The following is a 16232-nucleotide window of genomic DNA, read 5'->3' on the forward strand; positions in this document are numbered from 1 at the left end:
AAGAAAACCCTAAAAATTTCCCAAAAACCCTAAAATGTTTGAGAGAAAGAAATTGAAAAGTATGAATGGTGGAACTAGAAACATTTTAGGTCAATTTATCACATAAATTTATCACTTTTCTTATCAAGATTTGTATGATTAGCATACAGAAGGAAAATATTTCAAAAAACCCTAAAAATTTCCAAAAAACCCTAAAATGTTTCAGAAAACCCCTAAGTGCGCAGCTCAGTTAAGTGCGCACTTCTTCCTTGCGTTCAAATTGCGCACTTAACCGAATGTCTACTGTATTAGTTAACCTTACAAAGAAAGTGGTGTGTTCACATTACAAAATAAAAAGGTGTCCTGTCCAGGTGAACAATGTGTTCACATATACGAATAATTACCTAATTTGTGAACTACGAGCCTTTACACCTAACACTTTGCATTGCCATCCACCATCTGTAACATCGGGGAACCTCTCCATTTTAGAAGGAAACATACTGAAGTTATTATGACTTTAAGAGGAGTGTGAATTGCTTCCATGAGTATTTTGATTTATATGTTCTAAACTATCCACTTACAAAATAACTTTAATGTGTCCATTTATAAATATGTTTCCAATCTATCAATTAAGAAAGCTATCAGCTTCTGTTGACATTCTTTTCATAATGTTTATAGAAACTTGATTTGTACATAACATACAATGGGATAATGAAATTAAAGTTGATATTCTCATATGCAAATAGCACAATGGGGAAGCACTTTGATTGTTATAGTCTTGCGTGGTTACACATTCTCGCAAGTAAATCTTGAATACTTTTAGCATTTGTGTGTGTGTATGGTTAGTAGTTCTAGGTCTCATGCCACTTATGTTAAATTCATCATCCCTTTATAAAAGAGTGTGCATGTACATCTCTTGCACTTCTCATCATCTTTAGTGTGGTCGACTCACGAAATTATGTGAGGGTTGTGTGCAATTATAGCACAGTGCATTGCTGAAAACTTGTTTGTTTCAAAGAAGAAGAAGAATGGACAAAAGTGAGAGAGTTTGCCCATACCTGCATAAACAATGTTCAATGGGTTTTTTCCCAAAGTCACAGTATAAATTTGTACAAGATGTTTGTGCCATCATAGATGAAGAAAATTTTTCTTTCATGATATTTATGCTCCATGTTTCACTTCAAGCCATGACATGGTTATAATTTGGTGGGTCAACAACCTCATTGTCTCGGGGAAGGGTGATGCATACAAAATCTTTGGCAGGTGGATACCGAGCAACCAACATGTCGAAGAAGTGCACACAACACAATTGGGCGGGTTGAATATTATACCAAAGTGAACCCAAATTTAGTTGTCGTAGCACGCATGGGTGACCAAGTGGTGGCTAATCGAATTAAAAAGCAACAAGGAGTGCGTGCACAAAATGGAAGTAAGTGGGTCGCGATGGGCCTTTATACACCCACCAATGAAAGCTCGAGAGAATGCATGGTCAAGCCACGACTATTGAAGCAGCAGGCAGGGCGCTTGTCATACGAAAGGATAGCAGGGCACATAATTTCTTCATACTCTATTCCTATTGTTTCAGACATGAGTAGTAAAACCCGAAGCCTATGTATGTGCAAAGCGCAATCCGGACAACCGGAGGTATGTCCGGCCAATCGGAGGTATGTCCGGCCAATCGGAGCTATTTGTCTGGCCAATCGGAGCTATATATCCGGCCAATCGGAGTTATATGTCCAGCCAATCGGAGCTATATGTCCGGCCAATCGGAGCTATTTGTCCGGCCAATCGGAGCTACCTGTCCGGACAATCGGAGCTACCTGTCCGGACAATCGGAGCTATTTGTCCGGCCAATAGGAGCAATGGCGGGCAGGTCATGGGAGAGACATGTCTCTCAATGCTTCTAGACTCTAGTCTCTTCTAGCTACCATAGCTATTACCTCAGTGTTTGTGTCTGTACATCCACACACAGTCTAGCATGGATGGCCTCTTCATCATACATGGTGGACACATCCCTCCTCCCAAATGAACGAGCATGGACATCTGCCCTGCTCCTCTGCATCACATCACAGGAATGGACCCAAGCTCTTTCCCTCCATCGCCAAATGCAAGAGGCATGTACACTCCCCACACACTTCACTTTCCTACCCCTCCTCAAAGCTTGCTCTAAGCTTAAAGACCTCAAAACAGGAAGGCTCCTGCATGCCCAAATCAATGGATTGCACTGTGGCCATCACCTTCTTGTATGTAGGAGCTTGGTGGGCATGTACGCCAAGTGTTGCGCTCTCCCTGAAGCTCGAGATTCCTTCTTCGAGCTCCCTGAGAGAAATGTGGTCTCTTGGAACACTATGATATCAGGCTATGCTGAATATGGCCCTCGAACACATGCACTGCAATGTTTCGAGCAAATGAAGTTCGAGGGCTTCTCCCCTAACGATGCCACCATAGCTTCGATGTTTAAGGTATGTGGAGCCATGGAAGCATATAGTAAAGGTCACGAAATTCATATGATGTTGCTTATGCTTAAGAATAAGAAGGATAAGAATGATGATGGTTGTGGTGCTGACGATGATGGTCTTTGTCATGATGATTCAGAGATTGGATTGTGCGTTGGAAATGCATTGATTGGAATGTATTCGAGAAGGGGGGGGTCATGCGAAGCTGCCCGAGTGGTATTTGATGGCCTTGTGGATCGAGATGTCGTCTCTTGGACTGCCCTTATTGCCGGATATGCTGAACATGGCTCTGCCGAAGAAGCCTTAATTTGCTTTGAAGCCATGAAATCCCATCACATAGCTCCAAATTCAGTCACTTTTGCTTGCATCTTGAAGGCTTGCGGTAGGCTTGGAGACATGCAAATAGGCCAAGAAATTCATGTGGATATAGTACAAGAAGGGTATGAATCAGATTTAACTGTTGGGAATAGTGTGGTTGGGATGTATGTGAAATGTGGTTCGATGGTCCAGGCTCGGGATGCTTTTGATGAGCTGAAGGTTAGAGATGTGGTGTCATGGACGGCTCTTATTTCTGGATATGCTGAAAATGGCCAAAGTGAAGAAGCTTTGAACTCTTTTGAGAAGATGTGTCTAGAAGGCATACCCCCGGATGCTGTCACATATGCATGTTGCCTGAAAGCTTGTGATGGCATTGGAGCCATAGATGAGGGCCGAATATTACATGAGAAGCTCGCTAGTGATGGATTTGAGAGTGAGATTTCTATCAGCAATACATTGATCGGAATGTATGCAAAGTGTGGGCTTTTACTGGAAGCTGAAGATGTGTTTTACTCACTACCAGCTCGAAATGTTGTCTCATGGACGGCACTTATTGCAGGATATACCGAACATGGGTCTGGCCAAGATGTACTCAAACATTTCGAGCAAATGCAGCATGACGGAATCACGCCCAATGAAGTAACATATTGTTGTGTTCTCAAAGCTTGTGGAATCATTGGGGCAGCTCGAAAAGGTCAAGAAATTCACTTGGAGATCTCACAGAAAGGAATAGAGTTAAGAGATATGTCACTTGGGAAAACTCTTGTGGGCATGTATACCAAGTGTGGATTGCTTTCCAAGGCTCAGGATGTCTTCGATAAGCTTGTGATTAGAGATGTAATGTCATGGACATCGATGATTTCTGGCTATGCCGAACACGGGTTCGGTCACGAAGCACTGAATTGCCTTGACCAAATGCAACGTGAACAGGTTGATTTGAATGTGATCTCATATGTTTGTGCCATAAAAGCTTGTGGAAATATAGGAGTATTAGCCAAGAGCTATAAATTACATGCAGAGATTATTTTCAAAGGTTTTGAACGAGAGATTTTGGTTGCAAATAGCCTCATTAGCTCATATGCAAAATGTGGTGCTTTTGAAGAGGCATGGCTAATCTTTAATAAGTCTCCTGTTCAAGATGCTGTCTCTTGGTGCTCAATGATGAAAGGATATGCTTTGAACCAGGAACCAATGATGGCTCTTAATTGCTTTAAAAGTATGAAAAAACACGGCATCCATCCTGATGCCGTGACATTTATATGTCTTCTCAATGCATGTTGTCAAAATGGCATGCTCCTTGAAGCATACCAATATTTCGAAGAAATGGAAGCTTTGTATGGAATTGTACCATCCATAGAACACTATTCTTGTATTGTGGATATCCTTGCAAGGTCGGGATATTTATATGAAGCAGAGCATTTCCTTGAGATGCTTTCTCCGCCCCCCGAAGCAACATGGACAGCTTTGCTAAGTGCTTGCAAAATGTATGGAGATGAAGAAGTAGGGATGAGATGTTTTAAGCTGCTTGTGGAGTTGAATCCCAAAGATGCAACTTGGTATGTGATGATGTCGGATATTTATTTAAGTGTGGGGAAGTTGGAGGATTCTTTGCGGATTGAAGAGATGAGAAAACTTGCACGAGCTGATAAAAAGCCCGCCATTGCCTTAATAGAATTAGATAACAAAATTCATGAATTTCTGGTGGGAACTAATCAAGAAACAAGAAATTCATCAACCATGCATAAGTTGGTGCGTAAGATGAAAATGGACGGGTATTTATTAGACCTTGATCTTTCCAAGATTCAATTCTCTTGAGGATTGTACCAAAATTTGCTTATGCCAAATCCACTATCAATGTTGATTCAAGAGGCGAGAAATTCGTCAAAGTTGGTGTGAAAGATGAAAATAGAATGGTACTTACTGGACCTTGATCTATCGAAGATTCATTTCCCTTGAGGATCAAAACATAACTTGTTTTTACAGAATCCATCATCAATGTTGATTCAAGAGGTAAGAAATGTCAACATGCATAAGTTGATGCAAGTGACGAGAATGGAAGGGTACTTATCGAACCTTCATCTGTCCAGGATTCACTTCTATTGGGAATCAAACCAATGATATTTTTGGCCATTATGATGGGGTTGGCGGTCACATTTGTGGTGACCATGGAGGAGATGACCCTAATGCTTGTACCATAAAGATGCATGGGCCTATAACATCATGGTGCCTCTGTTACCAATCTTGAGTCTCTCGTACAGATCAAAATATCTATGGTATGAATCATGTGCCTCTGATACCAATCTTGAGTCTCTCGTACAGATCCAAATACCTATGATACGAATCATGTGTCTCTCTACTACATTGGGTCTTTTGAGCATAGAAAAAGTCAGGGGAGTGTGGCTAGTACTTGTTATTGTCCATATATTAATGCAGGCACACTATATAGGGTGCACCACCTCACATGTGATCTAAGAGGTTGTGATCAACCAGATTGAATTTTGGGCACTGCAGGTAGAGGGCTATAAATGTGGATTAGGTTAGGAGAGATTGAGACGAAAACCTTTTAGCATGGGGATGAACTGAAAAATATGGACGGGAAACTCAATGGGTGAAGGGGGGTAAGGGTGGTAGATGGTCATGTTTGCAACAGGTGGCTAGATGGGGTAGGTTTGGGCTGTGAGACACCAAGGGTGGTGTAGAAGACAGTGGTGTAGAAGACATGCAGGTCATTTGGACAACATCATGAAAGGTGAACACAATAGTGTATATATCTGTCACTCCCCATTGTTATTGACAAATAAAAAACCATTGAAGGTGATTTCCATGATTTACAATGCCATAATGGACAAAACTTGATATAACTTTCTATCAAAGCTATAAACCTCTACATAAATTTATATCTTTAGACATAAAATAATTGATCAGTTATCCAATACCGTCTAAATGAAAAGAGCAACATGGCAGCATCAGTATATAATCACAAAATATTTTGAATCCAAGACATTGATCATTACAACAATAAACATGGCTTTGATATACCAACCAATCTTTGACATCTGATGCCTTAGCAAAATATTTTATTGCAATGGGTGAACATCCTTCAAAATGATTCGAAGGGCTGTCCATCAAACAAACAAATCATCTTGAAGCAATGAGGCTGTGTATGGGATGGGCTTCTGCCCTTCTCCCCTCACTATCAAAACTGTATCTTATGCAGCTTTTTGGTAGTTTACTCATTTTCTTTCGTTTGTTATTCTCGTAGATGAGGACATCCTCTCTTGATGGGCCTCAGTATTTTGGACTTTTCCATAAATTATATACATCTTGTTTTCAATATTTCTCAGAAAATAGTAAGCCTAGTTGTTGGCTTTTCTTTTCTTTTCAGCTGCAATAGTGACCTCTTCCTTGCAGTTCATATTCATCATAACTTCGCCTCAAGTATTTTGGACATTGGCTTTTATTTTCTTTTCAGCTGCAATAGCAACCTCTCCCTTTCAGTTGATATTCATCCTAATTTTGCATCATGGATCTTGGGCACGAGTAATCTTCAAATACTAGCCTCAATCCCATGATGAAATAGAATCTGAGACTTCCTTCACTTGCTTGACAAAGTTATACCTTAACATGCCAAGTGGTCACTGACACTACTGCAGCATTAGTATTTTGGTGATTCATAATTCCTCTTTGCCCAACAAAGAGATAGACCTACCCATGTTTACAATGATCAGAAAGCATCTCCACAAGAACATAATCCATCCTTAAAGTGATGAATACAGCAATCATCTCGAAGAATGATTTCACGCTTTTCGACATGGGATAAGATCTTACTTGTGTTATGACAATCACTACACATCCTTAGATTCTTTGTCACATGTAAAGTCACCCCTGGACTAGTACTCAGAAGTCCAAAAGCCAAGGCTAATTTCTCAGCATGTTCACATAATGCCGACTCCTTCCCGACATCAGCACGTGAATTTAAAACTAAATCAAGGTTAGGAAGATGACCTTCTTTTTTCAGAGATGAACTCATACTATTCAAGCACTTCAAAACCTTATCATATCCATGTTCATCATTGCCAACCACAAACTCATGTATCTTCTTATCGACCTCTATCAATGCTTTGGCAGGCTTTTTAGCTGCCCCAACATGCTTCCTTAGTTCCTCTATCCACATCACATCATCCCATCTACCAGCAGTAGCATAAATATCAGCCATAAGGACATACCAAGCAGCTATGTCTGGATTTATATCAACAAGCTGCTGAAAGCATCTCGATCCTAGTTCCAGTTCTCCATATGTTTTGCAGCCACTAAGCAATGCACTCCACGTTCCCTCTGATATAGGACAACACATTGTAATGAACTGCTCTGCCTCATATAACCTACCTGATCTTGCTAGGAGATCGATAATGCTGGTATAATGCTCTGTTTCCGGCATGATGCCATACTTATCTCTCATCACCTTGAAATATTCTTTGCCTTCATGCACAAGGCTCGCATGGCTGCATGCAAGAAGAAGACATGAAAATGTGATGGCATCTGGCTTCACCTTGTCCTCTTGCATGTCCTCAAAATACTGCATTGCCTTTTGACCTTTGTGATTAACACCATATGCTTTAATCATTGTGCTCCATGCAACAACATCGCGAACCTGCAACCTATCAAATACTTCCTGAGCCTCTGAAACTGAACCACATTTAGCGTACATGCTGATCAGAGCATTGCTCAAAGAAGGCTCCAAATTGAATCCACTTCGCCTGAGCTTCACATGGATTTCACGCCCCATGTCTAAAGCTCCTAAATGACCACAAGCTTTGAAAATATTGATAAATGTCACAGTATTAGGAGTCTGACCTTGCATCTGCATTTCATCAAACAAATTTAATGCTGCTTGGCTGGGTTCATGTTCAACAAATGCAGAGACTAGTGTGTTCCATGACACAATATCCTTACGCAAGAGCTTCTTAAACACTTCTTCTGCATCGAAAAGTAAACCACATCGACCATACATTCCAATCAAACTATTACCTGCATGCAAATCAGTTTCGAGTCCCCTAAATACAATCGCCGTGTGTATTTCTTGGCCTTTCTCAACTTCCTCAAGAATCCCATATGCTGTCAGTGCACAAATAAAAGTGATTGAATTGGGTGCAATGCCATCTTGTTCCATCAAATCAAGATACTTAATTGCTTCTTTATACAGTCTATATTCAATATACCCAGTGGTAAGTGCAGTCCACTCCACAACGCTTCGTACACGAAGCTTATCAAAGGCATTCTGTGCCTCTGCGACTGCACCCAACTTTGCATACATGCTGACAAGAGTGCTTCCCACTGCAGGATCTTTTTCAAGCCCTCTTTGCACGATATCCGTATGTTCTTTTCTTGCTTTATCAAGATCTCCTAAAATACAACAAGCATTCAAGCTGCATGCAAATATCACAGCATCAGGTGATATGCCTTCAAACTGCATGCTTTCAATATAATCCAATGCTTGTGCGGCAAGTCCATGATCGGCAAATCCTGCGATTAATGACGTCCATGATGCAGCATTTTTCACAGGCATGTAGTTGAAAACGTGCTGGGATTCCAAAACAAACTCACATTTTGCATACATCCCGATCAAATGATTTGAAATTGATAAATCGTTTTCAATGGCAGTTAGCACGACTTCCATGTGGATTTCTCGTCCTTTATCTATCAATCTTAAGATGCCACAAGCTTTTAAACTACTAGAGTATGTGACAGAATCAGGAGATACACCCTGCATTTTCATCTCTGCAAAGCAATTCAAAGCTTCTTCACCATCTGCAGAGTCTACATAACCTGCAATCAGAGTATTCCATGACACAACATCCCTATCAGGTAATCTCTGAAAAGATTCACGTGCATCTTCAATTGATCCACATTTTGCATACATGCAAACTAAAGAGGTTCCAGCAAAATTATCTCTATCAAGCCCCTTCATAACCAATTCTGTGTGTAATTCATAACCTTTTTCTATAATACCAAGAGCACCACAAACCTTAAAGGTGCCTGAAAATATGGAACCACTAGGATTGACACCTGCTAGTTTCATTTGGTCAAATAATTTTAGAGCCTCATTCTGAGGTCCATGTTCAACATATCCTGCAATAAGTCTACTCCACGAAAGCTCGTCTTGATATGTCAGCTCCTCGAAGACTTCCAACGCCTCTATAAGCATCCCGCACTGGGAATACATATCTATTAAAGCTGGCGCAATGGAAGCATGCTTATCAAAACCGTGATGCAAAACCTCAAGATGGATATTCCAGCCTTTCTCAATATCTTTAAGTTTTGTACAAGCTTTTAATAGAGCTAAAAATGTATGGACACTAGGATTGATGTTATCCTCTTGCATCTTCCTATGTAAGAGAAAGGCATGGTTTATAGCCCCGTGTTCACCATGTCCTAGTATGAGAGATGTCCATGAATGTTCTTTGCGGTGAGCCAACCTGTAGAACACAAGTTGTGCATCAAGTATGCTTCCACATTCCACAAACATTGGGACAATATAGTTCTCCACGGCTTTATGAGTCGAGAGACCATTGCTGCAGACATGCAGATAGATAGACCTTGCGTATGCTAAGTTTTTGGTCTTCCTGCATCTTTGCATGATTATGATTGTATTCTCTATTGAAGTTGAACCAGTTTCCCATACCTTAAGTACATGAAAAACTTCTTCAGAAGTTAGTGGGAGCTCAGCATTACAACTTTCCCGAATTTCAAATGAATGGGTTTCTGAGCCTGATGATTCAACATTTTCAGCTCTATCAAATATTTTGACCACATTGTATCCATGGTTGCTTACATTTTCAACATGCTCTTCAGCTCCATCAAATTTTCGCACCACGTTCCATCCATGGCCCTCGACACCTTCAAAGCCATTAAACTTATGTATTATATTCCATTCATGGTTTCTCAACTTTTCAACATCTTCAACTCCATTAAACCTTTGTACCACATTGCACAAATGGCTTCTTCCCTTCTCAACATCTTCTTCAACTATACCATATTGTTGTATCGCATTGAATTCATGGCTTTTCACCTTCTTGGAAAATCCTTCTGTGTCAACATCCTCGATTGTATCAAGCTTTTGGACAACACTTCCCACCTTCTGAATATCTTCTTCGACTATATCAAAATTCCGTCTTACATTGCATCCATGGATACTCCCTTTCTCGAAAAACTCGGCTTTCTCAACGTCTTCTTTAGCTATATTAAAACGGTCCGACTCTATGGTGTATCCATAAACTCGCACCTTGTCAAAAAACTCTGATTTCTGTCCATTTCCAAGCATACTACTAAAAACTAACGTAGCATCCTTTTCACATGGAGAAACTGACCAAAAACGAGATTCGTAAGCATACCTGAATCCATGGAAGCAGAGGCAGCGACTTCGGTTTCTGGATGTAAAACTTAGCGAAGGAATGGTGGGTCTGGCAGAGGAGGGTCGAGGGGTAGGAATTAGTCTGCAGATGGCGTTGTGCAGGCACGGAGAGTTACAAGGAGTAGGAGAAAGAAGAGGAGGAGGAGAAGCAGAGGAAGAAATCTGCATCTCGTGGAGATATGGATTGCATCCTGCACAGAATTTGTAAAGCCTTAGTTTGTCCGAATTTCTGATGGATGGATATCTTCTGTTTTTCTTTTTCTTTAGAGAGAGAGAGAGAGAGAGAGAGAGAGAGAGAGAGAGATTCTACTATCGTCTTCTTCTGGGGTCAAATAATATGACCTAATGAGACCAAAAATATTACATTTCACTACTGAATACATTTGAGAGTGAGTAGTGACTCTCAATGTTCAAGAACTTTACCAATGAATGTTGTAATCGAGAGTGCACGTTGTGGTTGTGAGAAAATTTCGTGCAAGGATTGGGCTCGGTCGAAGAGATGTGAAAAGCAAGGTCGAATATGATCAAAAGGCAGAGCATTGTATCAATGTGTGATACTCTGAATCGTGAATTTGAGAGAGTGAGAGAGAGAGAGAGAGAGAGAGAGAAGAAAAAAAACCAAGAGTGGAGAGGGGAAGAAGAAGAAGCGAATTTGTTTTTGTTGTTGCGCTCTCTATCGGCAATGGAATTGGGCATAAAGATAAAGTGTTAGCAAGCCCTCGATTAGAGCTTCGTAACAAGATATAGCAAGTTAAATTTGGTGGTTTGTACAAGCAGCAACAATAGAAATAAGGAATCTTGTGTTGTCAACATCCACATACTCAACACACATTGTGGGTCTTTCATTGTCTTCATCATCTTCGACCTCTTTAATCGGGTGAGTTCTGATTGTCTCTCTTGTTCATGGAAAATTGTTTTTATCTTGGATCGAAATCACATAAAGAATAATGGATATAAACATAAATTGCTCACAAATTATGGGGGACATCGATATGGAAACAATTAATCCAAAAAAGAGTAATGTGATGGTTGAATGTAATCATGAAAGGGAAGACATTGGAAGCTCTAAGAGGTTTAAGGGTATTGAGGAAATTAATGAGAAAAAATTTACATATGCCGAAGTAATACATGTAGATGAGGTTGACAAGGATCATTGTAATTGGGATAATTTATGGGGAATTGCCAATACGTTGTTGTCTGATATTGTGGAAGAAAACGAAATGAAGTGAAAGAATGCATTGATGAGGATGTGCATGATATGGAAGTTGATGCTAAGGCAGTGTTGCAATCTTTTGATATATTCTATGATCGTGCGGTTATATTATTTTTTACTAGGAAAATCCCATACATCAATTGGATTAAACAACGCTTGAGGTTAAGGGCAAGTCGAAGGGGAAAGCAATGAATATGCAACTACATAGTTTGTCTACTACTCCCGAGACTACTTGGCAAGGTAATTCACAAACTAGGGAGGGTTCTCGAAAAGTTCCTTGGCAACGACAATTTAGGGATAAGGGATTACCCCTTCACCTTCAGTTTGATTCATTGGGACGGGTTGTAAATTCATCGAATTCTCGAGGTTTTCGTCAAGCGGGAGAACCTAAACACAATATTTCGATATACAACCCTAAGGATGTGTGTTGATGAATCTCAATCTACGTTTGAACATTCAATCATGGATGATCTTGAGCAACTTGCTTGGGATTCATTGGCTATGGAGGTTCTGAAGTTGGATGTTTGGACATGGTGTTAGGATTTCGGTCCCTCCGGATGGGATATGATGAGTACCCGGAGGACCTGGTGAGAACCGGATGATGGATACCCAACAACGGAAGACCCGGTGAGACCCAGATGATGGATACCCGGTAAGGAAGACCCGGTGAGAACCGGATGATGAGTACCCGATAAGGAAGACCCGGTGAGAACCGGATGATGCAGGCCCGGTGAGAACCTCTCACCGGATGAAGGGAGATACATGTAAATATGTTCCAGAGAGCCCACTGGGGCTATATTTGTAAATAGCCCGAAAGGCATATTGGTATAAATATGACCTAGGGCAAACTCTTGGTGGTGTGGTCATTATTTTGTATAGAGTTATTGGTGTAACTGTTGTACAACGTGTAGCAGAGAGAGAGAGAGAGAGAGAGAGAGAGAGAGAGAGAGAGAGAGAGAGAGAGAGTCTTTGTTGTAACCGCCGCCAGGCGAAGATTGTGAGCACGAGGTCGTTGCCTCTGTGTTCCCCTCTTGTATTCCTCTTAGACATAGTGATAGTTTGGAGCTTGTGGGCTCCCGTGGTTTTTCTCGTTTAGGGTTTTCCACGTAAACATACTGTGTACTCTCTTTTAGTGTTTTCTTGTGTATACATGCATCTATCTCCACATTCCCATTTCTGTGTTTGTAATTCTCAATGAAGTAATTGAAGACTCGGTTATGGCCGAGCATAATTCCGCATAATCTCACAATCTGGTATCAGAGCAAAACAACACAGAAAATGGAAGATTCGTTGGGAGGCATGTTCAAGCTCACCAGCTCCAACTACTCAGTGTGGAAGTTGAAGATGAGGGACATGCTCGTGGTTAAAGATCTCTGGTTGCCTGTTCAGTTCGGGGACAAGAGACTGGACAAGATCGATGCCAGGATATGGGAGGTGATCCACATGAAGACAACGGCGTACATACGGTGCTTCATCGACATGAGCCTGTACAACAACTTTAATGAGGAGAGTACGACTCATGAGCTCTAGGAGAAGATCAACATTATGTTCTAGAACAAAAATGTTGTTAATTGGGTTTCAGTTCGGAAGCTAGTGCAACTCCAGTACCAAGATGGCTCCAACATGGCGGAGCACATGAATGCCTTCCAGGGGTTGATTCACGAGGCAATATCGTTGGAAGTACCTCTCGCCGATGAGGTACTAGCACTGCTCCTGCTTGGTTCCCTCCCGTATAGCTAGGAGACGTTGGTTGTCACTATGGGCAACGCCGGGCTGGAAGGAAAACAGTTATCCCTAGCAAGAGTCAAGTCGAGCTTGCTAGATGAGAGGCGCGTCGGAAAGACAAGGATACGAGCTCCGACTCCAGAGGACTCCTTACTGAATCGGAACAAGGAAGACAAAGGAACTTGAGTCCCCAGAACCGGGAAAAGTCGGGGACACGGTCAAAGTCAAGGGGAAGGCCCACTTGCTTCTACTGTGGGAAGCCGGGGCATTTCTAGAAGAACTGTCGGCATTTCCGGAAAGACAAGGAAACCGACAGTACCGATTCAAAGCGGTCACCGGACCGGAACGGTAGAGACCGGAGGGGACCGGACCGGAAGGGAACGACGACAATCGCGACAAGTGAAGAAGAGTTGATGCTCATCACCGAGGAGAGTGAGTTGAACCTTGCCGGCGACGAGACAACGTGGGTTGTCGATTTCGGAGCGTCATTCCACCTGACCCCGGACCGGAAATGCTTCTCATCCTACACAACCGGTGATCACGGCTATGTCCGGATGGGGAATGAAGGTACGTGCCAAATTGTCGGCATAGGAGATGTGTGGTTGACAACACCAACCGGATGCAAGCTGCTGCTGAAGGATGTCCGACACGTTTCGGAGGTTCGACTGAACCTGATATCAGCCGATTAGCTAGATGATGAAGGCTACACTACATGGGTAGCATCCGGAAAGGTGTCATGAAGTTTAGCAAGGGGAGCCTGATAGTGGCTCGGGCCCGGATGGTCAACACATTATACCTAATGAATGCCCGGATATGTCCGGAAGAAGTGAACATTGCATCTGACACTACCGGTGAGCTGTGTCACAAGAGACTGTGTCACATGAGCGAGAAGGGGATGAAGAGGCTTGCGGATGACAACCTCATTCCGGTGAAGGATGTGCATCTTGAGAGATGCACTGATTTCCTGGCTGGTAAGCAAAACCGAACCTCCTTCCTCTCAAGACCATCGATGAGACGTAATGCACCACTGGAGCTGGTGCATACCGATGTGTGTCAAGTGGACACGAAGTCACATGCCGGATCGCAGTACTTCGTCAAGTTCATAGACGACCACAGCCGGAAGTTGTGGGCCACACCATTGAAGACGAAGGATTAGGTTTTATCCGTCTTCAAGGAGCTCCACGTCAGAGTGAAAAGAGAAACCGGCCGGAAGCTGAAGGCGGTTCGAGTAGATAACGGAGGAGAATACCGGGGGCAATTTGAGGAGTATTGCCGCTTGAAGGGAATCTGGCTTGAATTTACTGTGCCGAAGACGTCGGAACTAAACGGGCTGGCCGAGAGGATGAACCAGACCATAATGGAGAGGGTCTGGATTATGCTAGCACATGCAAAGCTACCCAAGATGTTTTGGGCTAAGGCGCTGTCAACAACGACGTATGTGATAAGCAGATTACCCTCAGTACCCTTGGACGGAGACTCACTGCAGAAAGTATGGACTGGTAAGGATGTGTCTTACCGACATCTGAAGGTGTTCGGGTGTCTCGCTTATGTGCATATTGCAAAGGACCGGAGTGCACATTGTGGTTGTGAGAGGAATTCATGCAAAGATTGGGCTTGATCGAAGAGATGTGGAAAGCATGGTTGAATATAATCAAAGGCAGAGCATTGTATCAAAGTGTGATACTCAGACTCGCGAACTTGTTTAGGGCAAAGTGTGCATAGCCGACCACTCTCATCACTTGTACCCCAACGCCATGTTTCACATCGCAATGCAAGTGAGCTAAGTCGCATGGAAGCAATGGTTCGAATGGAAGATAACGATATGGGCTCTACCATGTATGGATGTGTACGATTTCCCCGTTCCGCAAAGAATATGGTTTTGTAGTTAGGTGCAACATGTGTAGTATAATGTGTGAAGTGTGAGCCTCCACATTTGTCCCATGTCATGATACATTGGCATTGCAAAAATGACTCATTTACTGAGGAATCTATTGATGCATCATGAAGCAAGTGTCTCGCATCCCATCTACCAAACCATTTTTCTATATCTTGCATCCAACCGGAACACAAAATTTTGCTTTTATGCGTCTTTTGGATCTTTTTGCTTGCTTGCCACGCAATTTTAGGAAGTTGATGTGAGGGACTTTTTTGAACCTTAAGCACATATTCAACAGCCCTTTCCATGGCCATGATCTCAATGGGAAGCGATCCCGTCTCAAGGAGGAGGAGGGTGTAGGGCGTTTGTTTCTTCACTTGTAGAAACTTGGTAAGAAAATGCTTTTGGACATTTTCAAACTCTTTCCACATAGATTTAGGGATGCTACCGCCCCATACTTCCACCCCATAGAGAAGAACCGGTGTCACCAAAGTGTCAAAAAGATATTTCTTGAGGACCCAACACTTAATATCTCCAAGATTGCATGTGTTCTCAAATGCATAGTATGCTCGCTTGCCCGCCTCTAAGCGGCGTGTAGCACATTCATTCCATCTATGATTTGAAGGAACTTCAAGGCCAAGATATTTGAAGCTTTCCACACATTCAAGTGGCTCATTGTTGTACATAATGCATGGTTTATCTCTTTTTTGGCTCTTCACAAGCATAATCTTTGTTTTAGAGCTATTGACACTTAATTTAGTATGCATGCAAAATTTTTCCAATGCCTTCATAAGCTTTTGTGCATCTCCTAAAGTATTTGCAAAAAGCACTACATCATCTGCATATAGCAAAAGCATAATCACAACATTCCCAATGGCAACTTCTTCAACACATTCTTCCTTTGCAAAGTTGGTAACCATTTCTTCCAATTCATCAATGCATAGACCAAATAGTGTTGGTGAGAGTGGGCATCCTTGCTTAACACCAATAGTGCTTTTGAAAAAATCTGAAAGTTTATCTCTCATGAGCACACAACATATAACCTTCTCATAAATTCGGGAAATTGCAAGCATATATTCACTTGGCACCTCAAGTTCTTCCATTCGCCTCCAAAGATGCTCACGAGGTACCATATCAAAAGTTTTCTTGAAGTCTACAAAGCAACAATATAAACCTTTACCTCTAAGGCGACTTTCCTCCATTAATACTCAAAGGGTGATAAGGTGATCAATGGTGCTATGGTGTTTCCGAAAG

General features: G+C 42.0%; 2 protein-coding genes across 3 annotated transcripts; one reads left to right on the top strand and one right to left on the bottom strand.

Moving 5' to 3' along the window:
• Positions 1-1944: 1944 nt before the first annotated feature.
• Positions 1945-5359, top strand: LOC147864575 (putative pentatricopeptide repeat-containing protein At3g47840). Of its 2 annotated transcripts, XM_087320504.1 has the most exons (2): positions 1945-2466; positions 2575-5359. In XM_087320504.1, exons 1-2 carry the CDS (start codon positions 1962-1964, stop codon positions 4566-4568), a joined length of 2499 nt encoding a protein of 832 aa, XP_087176630.1. In that variant the 5' UTR covers positions 1945-1961; the 3' UTR covers positions 4569-5359. The 2 variants fall into 2 exon arrangements, with proteins under 2 accessions (XP_087176630.1, XP_087176629.1); XM_087320503.1 differs by having other exon boundaries at positions 1945-5359.
• Positions 5360-5471: 112 nt separating this feature from the next.
• Positions 5472-10383, bottom strand: LOC147864576 (pentatricopeptide repeat-containing protein At3g03580-like). The gene has a single exon (XM_087320501.1). It carries the CDS (start codon positions 10330-10332, stop codon positions 6478-6480), a length of 3855 nt encoding a protein of 1284 aa, XP_087176627.1. The 5' UTR covers positions 10333-10383; the 3' UTR covers positions 5472-6477.
• Positions 10384-16232: the final 5849 nt, after the last annotated feature.

The sequence above is a fragment of the Azolla caroliniana genome, unplaced genomic scaffold (genome assembly GCF_043228905.1).
Source record: "Azolla caroliniana isolate FFs.n. ecotype wild unplaced genomic scaffold, voAzoCaro1.0.p SCAF_5, whole genome shotgun sequence".
NCBI classification, from domain to species: domain Eukaryota; kingdom Viridiplantae; phylum Streptophyta; class Polypodiopsida; order Salviniales; family Salviniaceae; genus Azolla; species Azolla caroliniana.

Coding starts and splice junctions, on each gene's coding strand:
- LOC147864575 (XM_087320503.1), top strand. CDS start 1,962: ATGGCCTCTTCATCATACATGGTGGACACATCCCTCCTCCCAAATGAA.
- LOC147864576 (XM_087320501.1), bottom strand. CDS start 10,332: ATGCAGATTTCTTCCTCTGCTTCTCCTCCTCCTCTTCTTTCTCCTACT.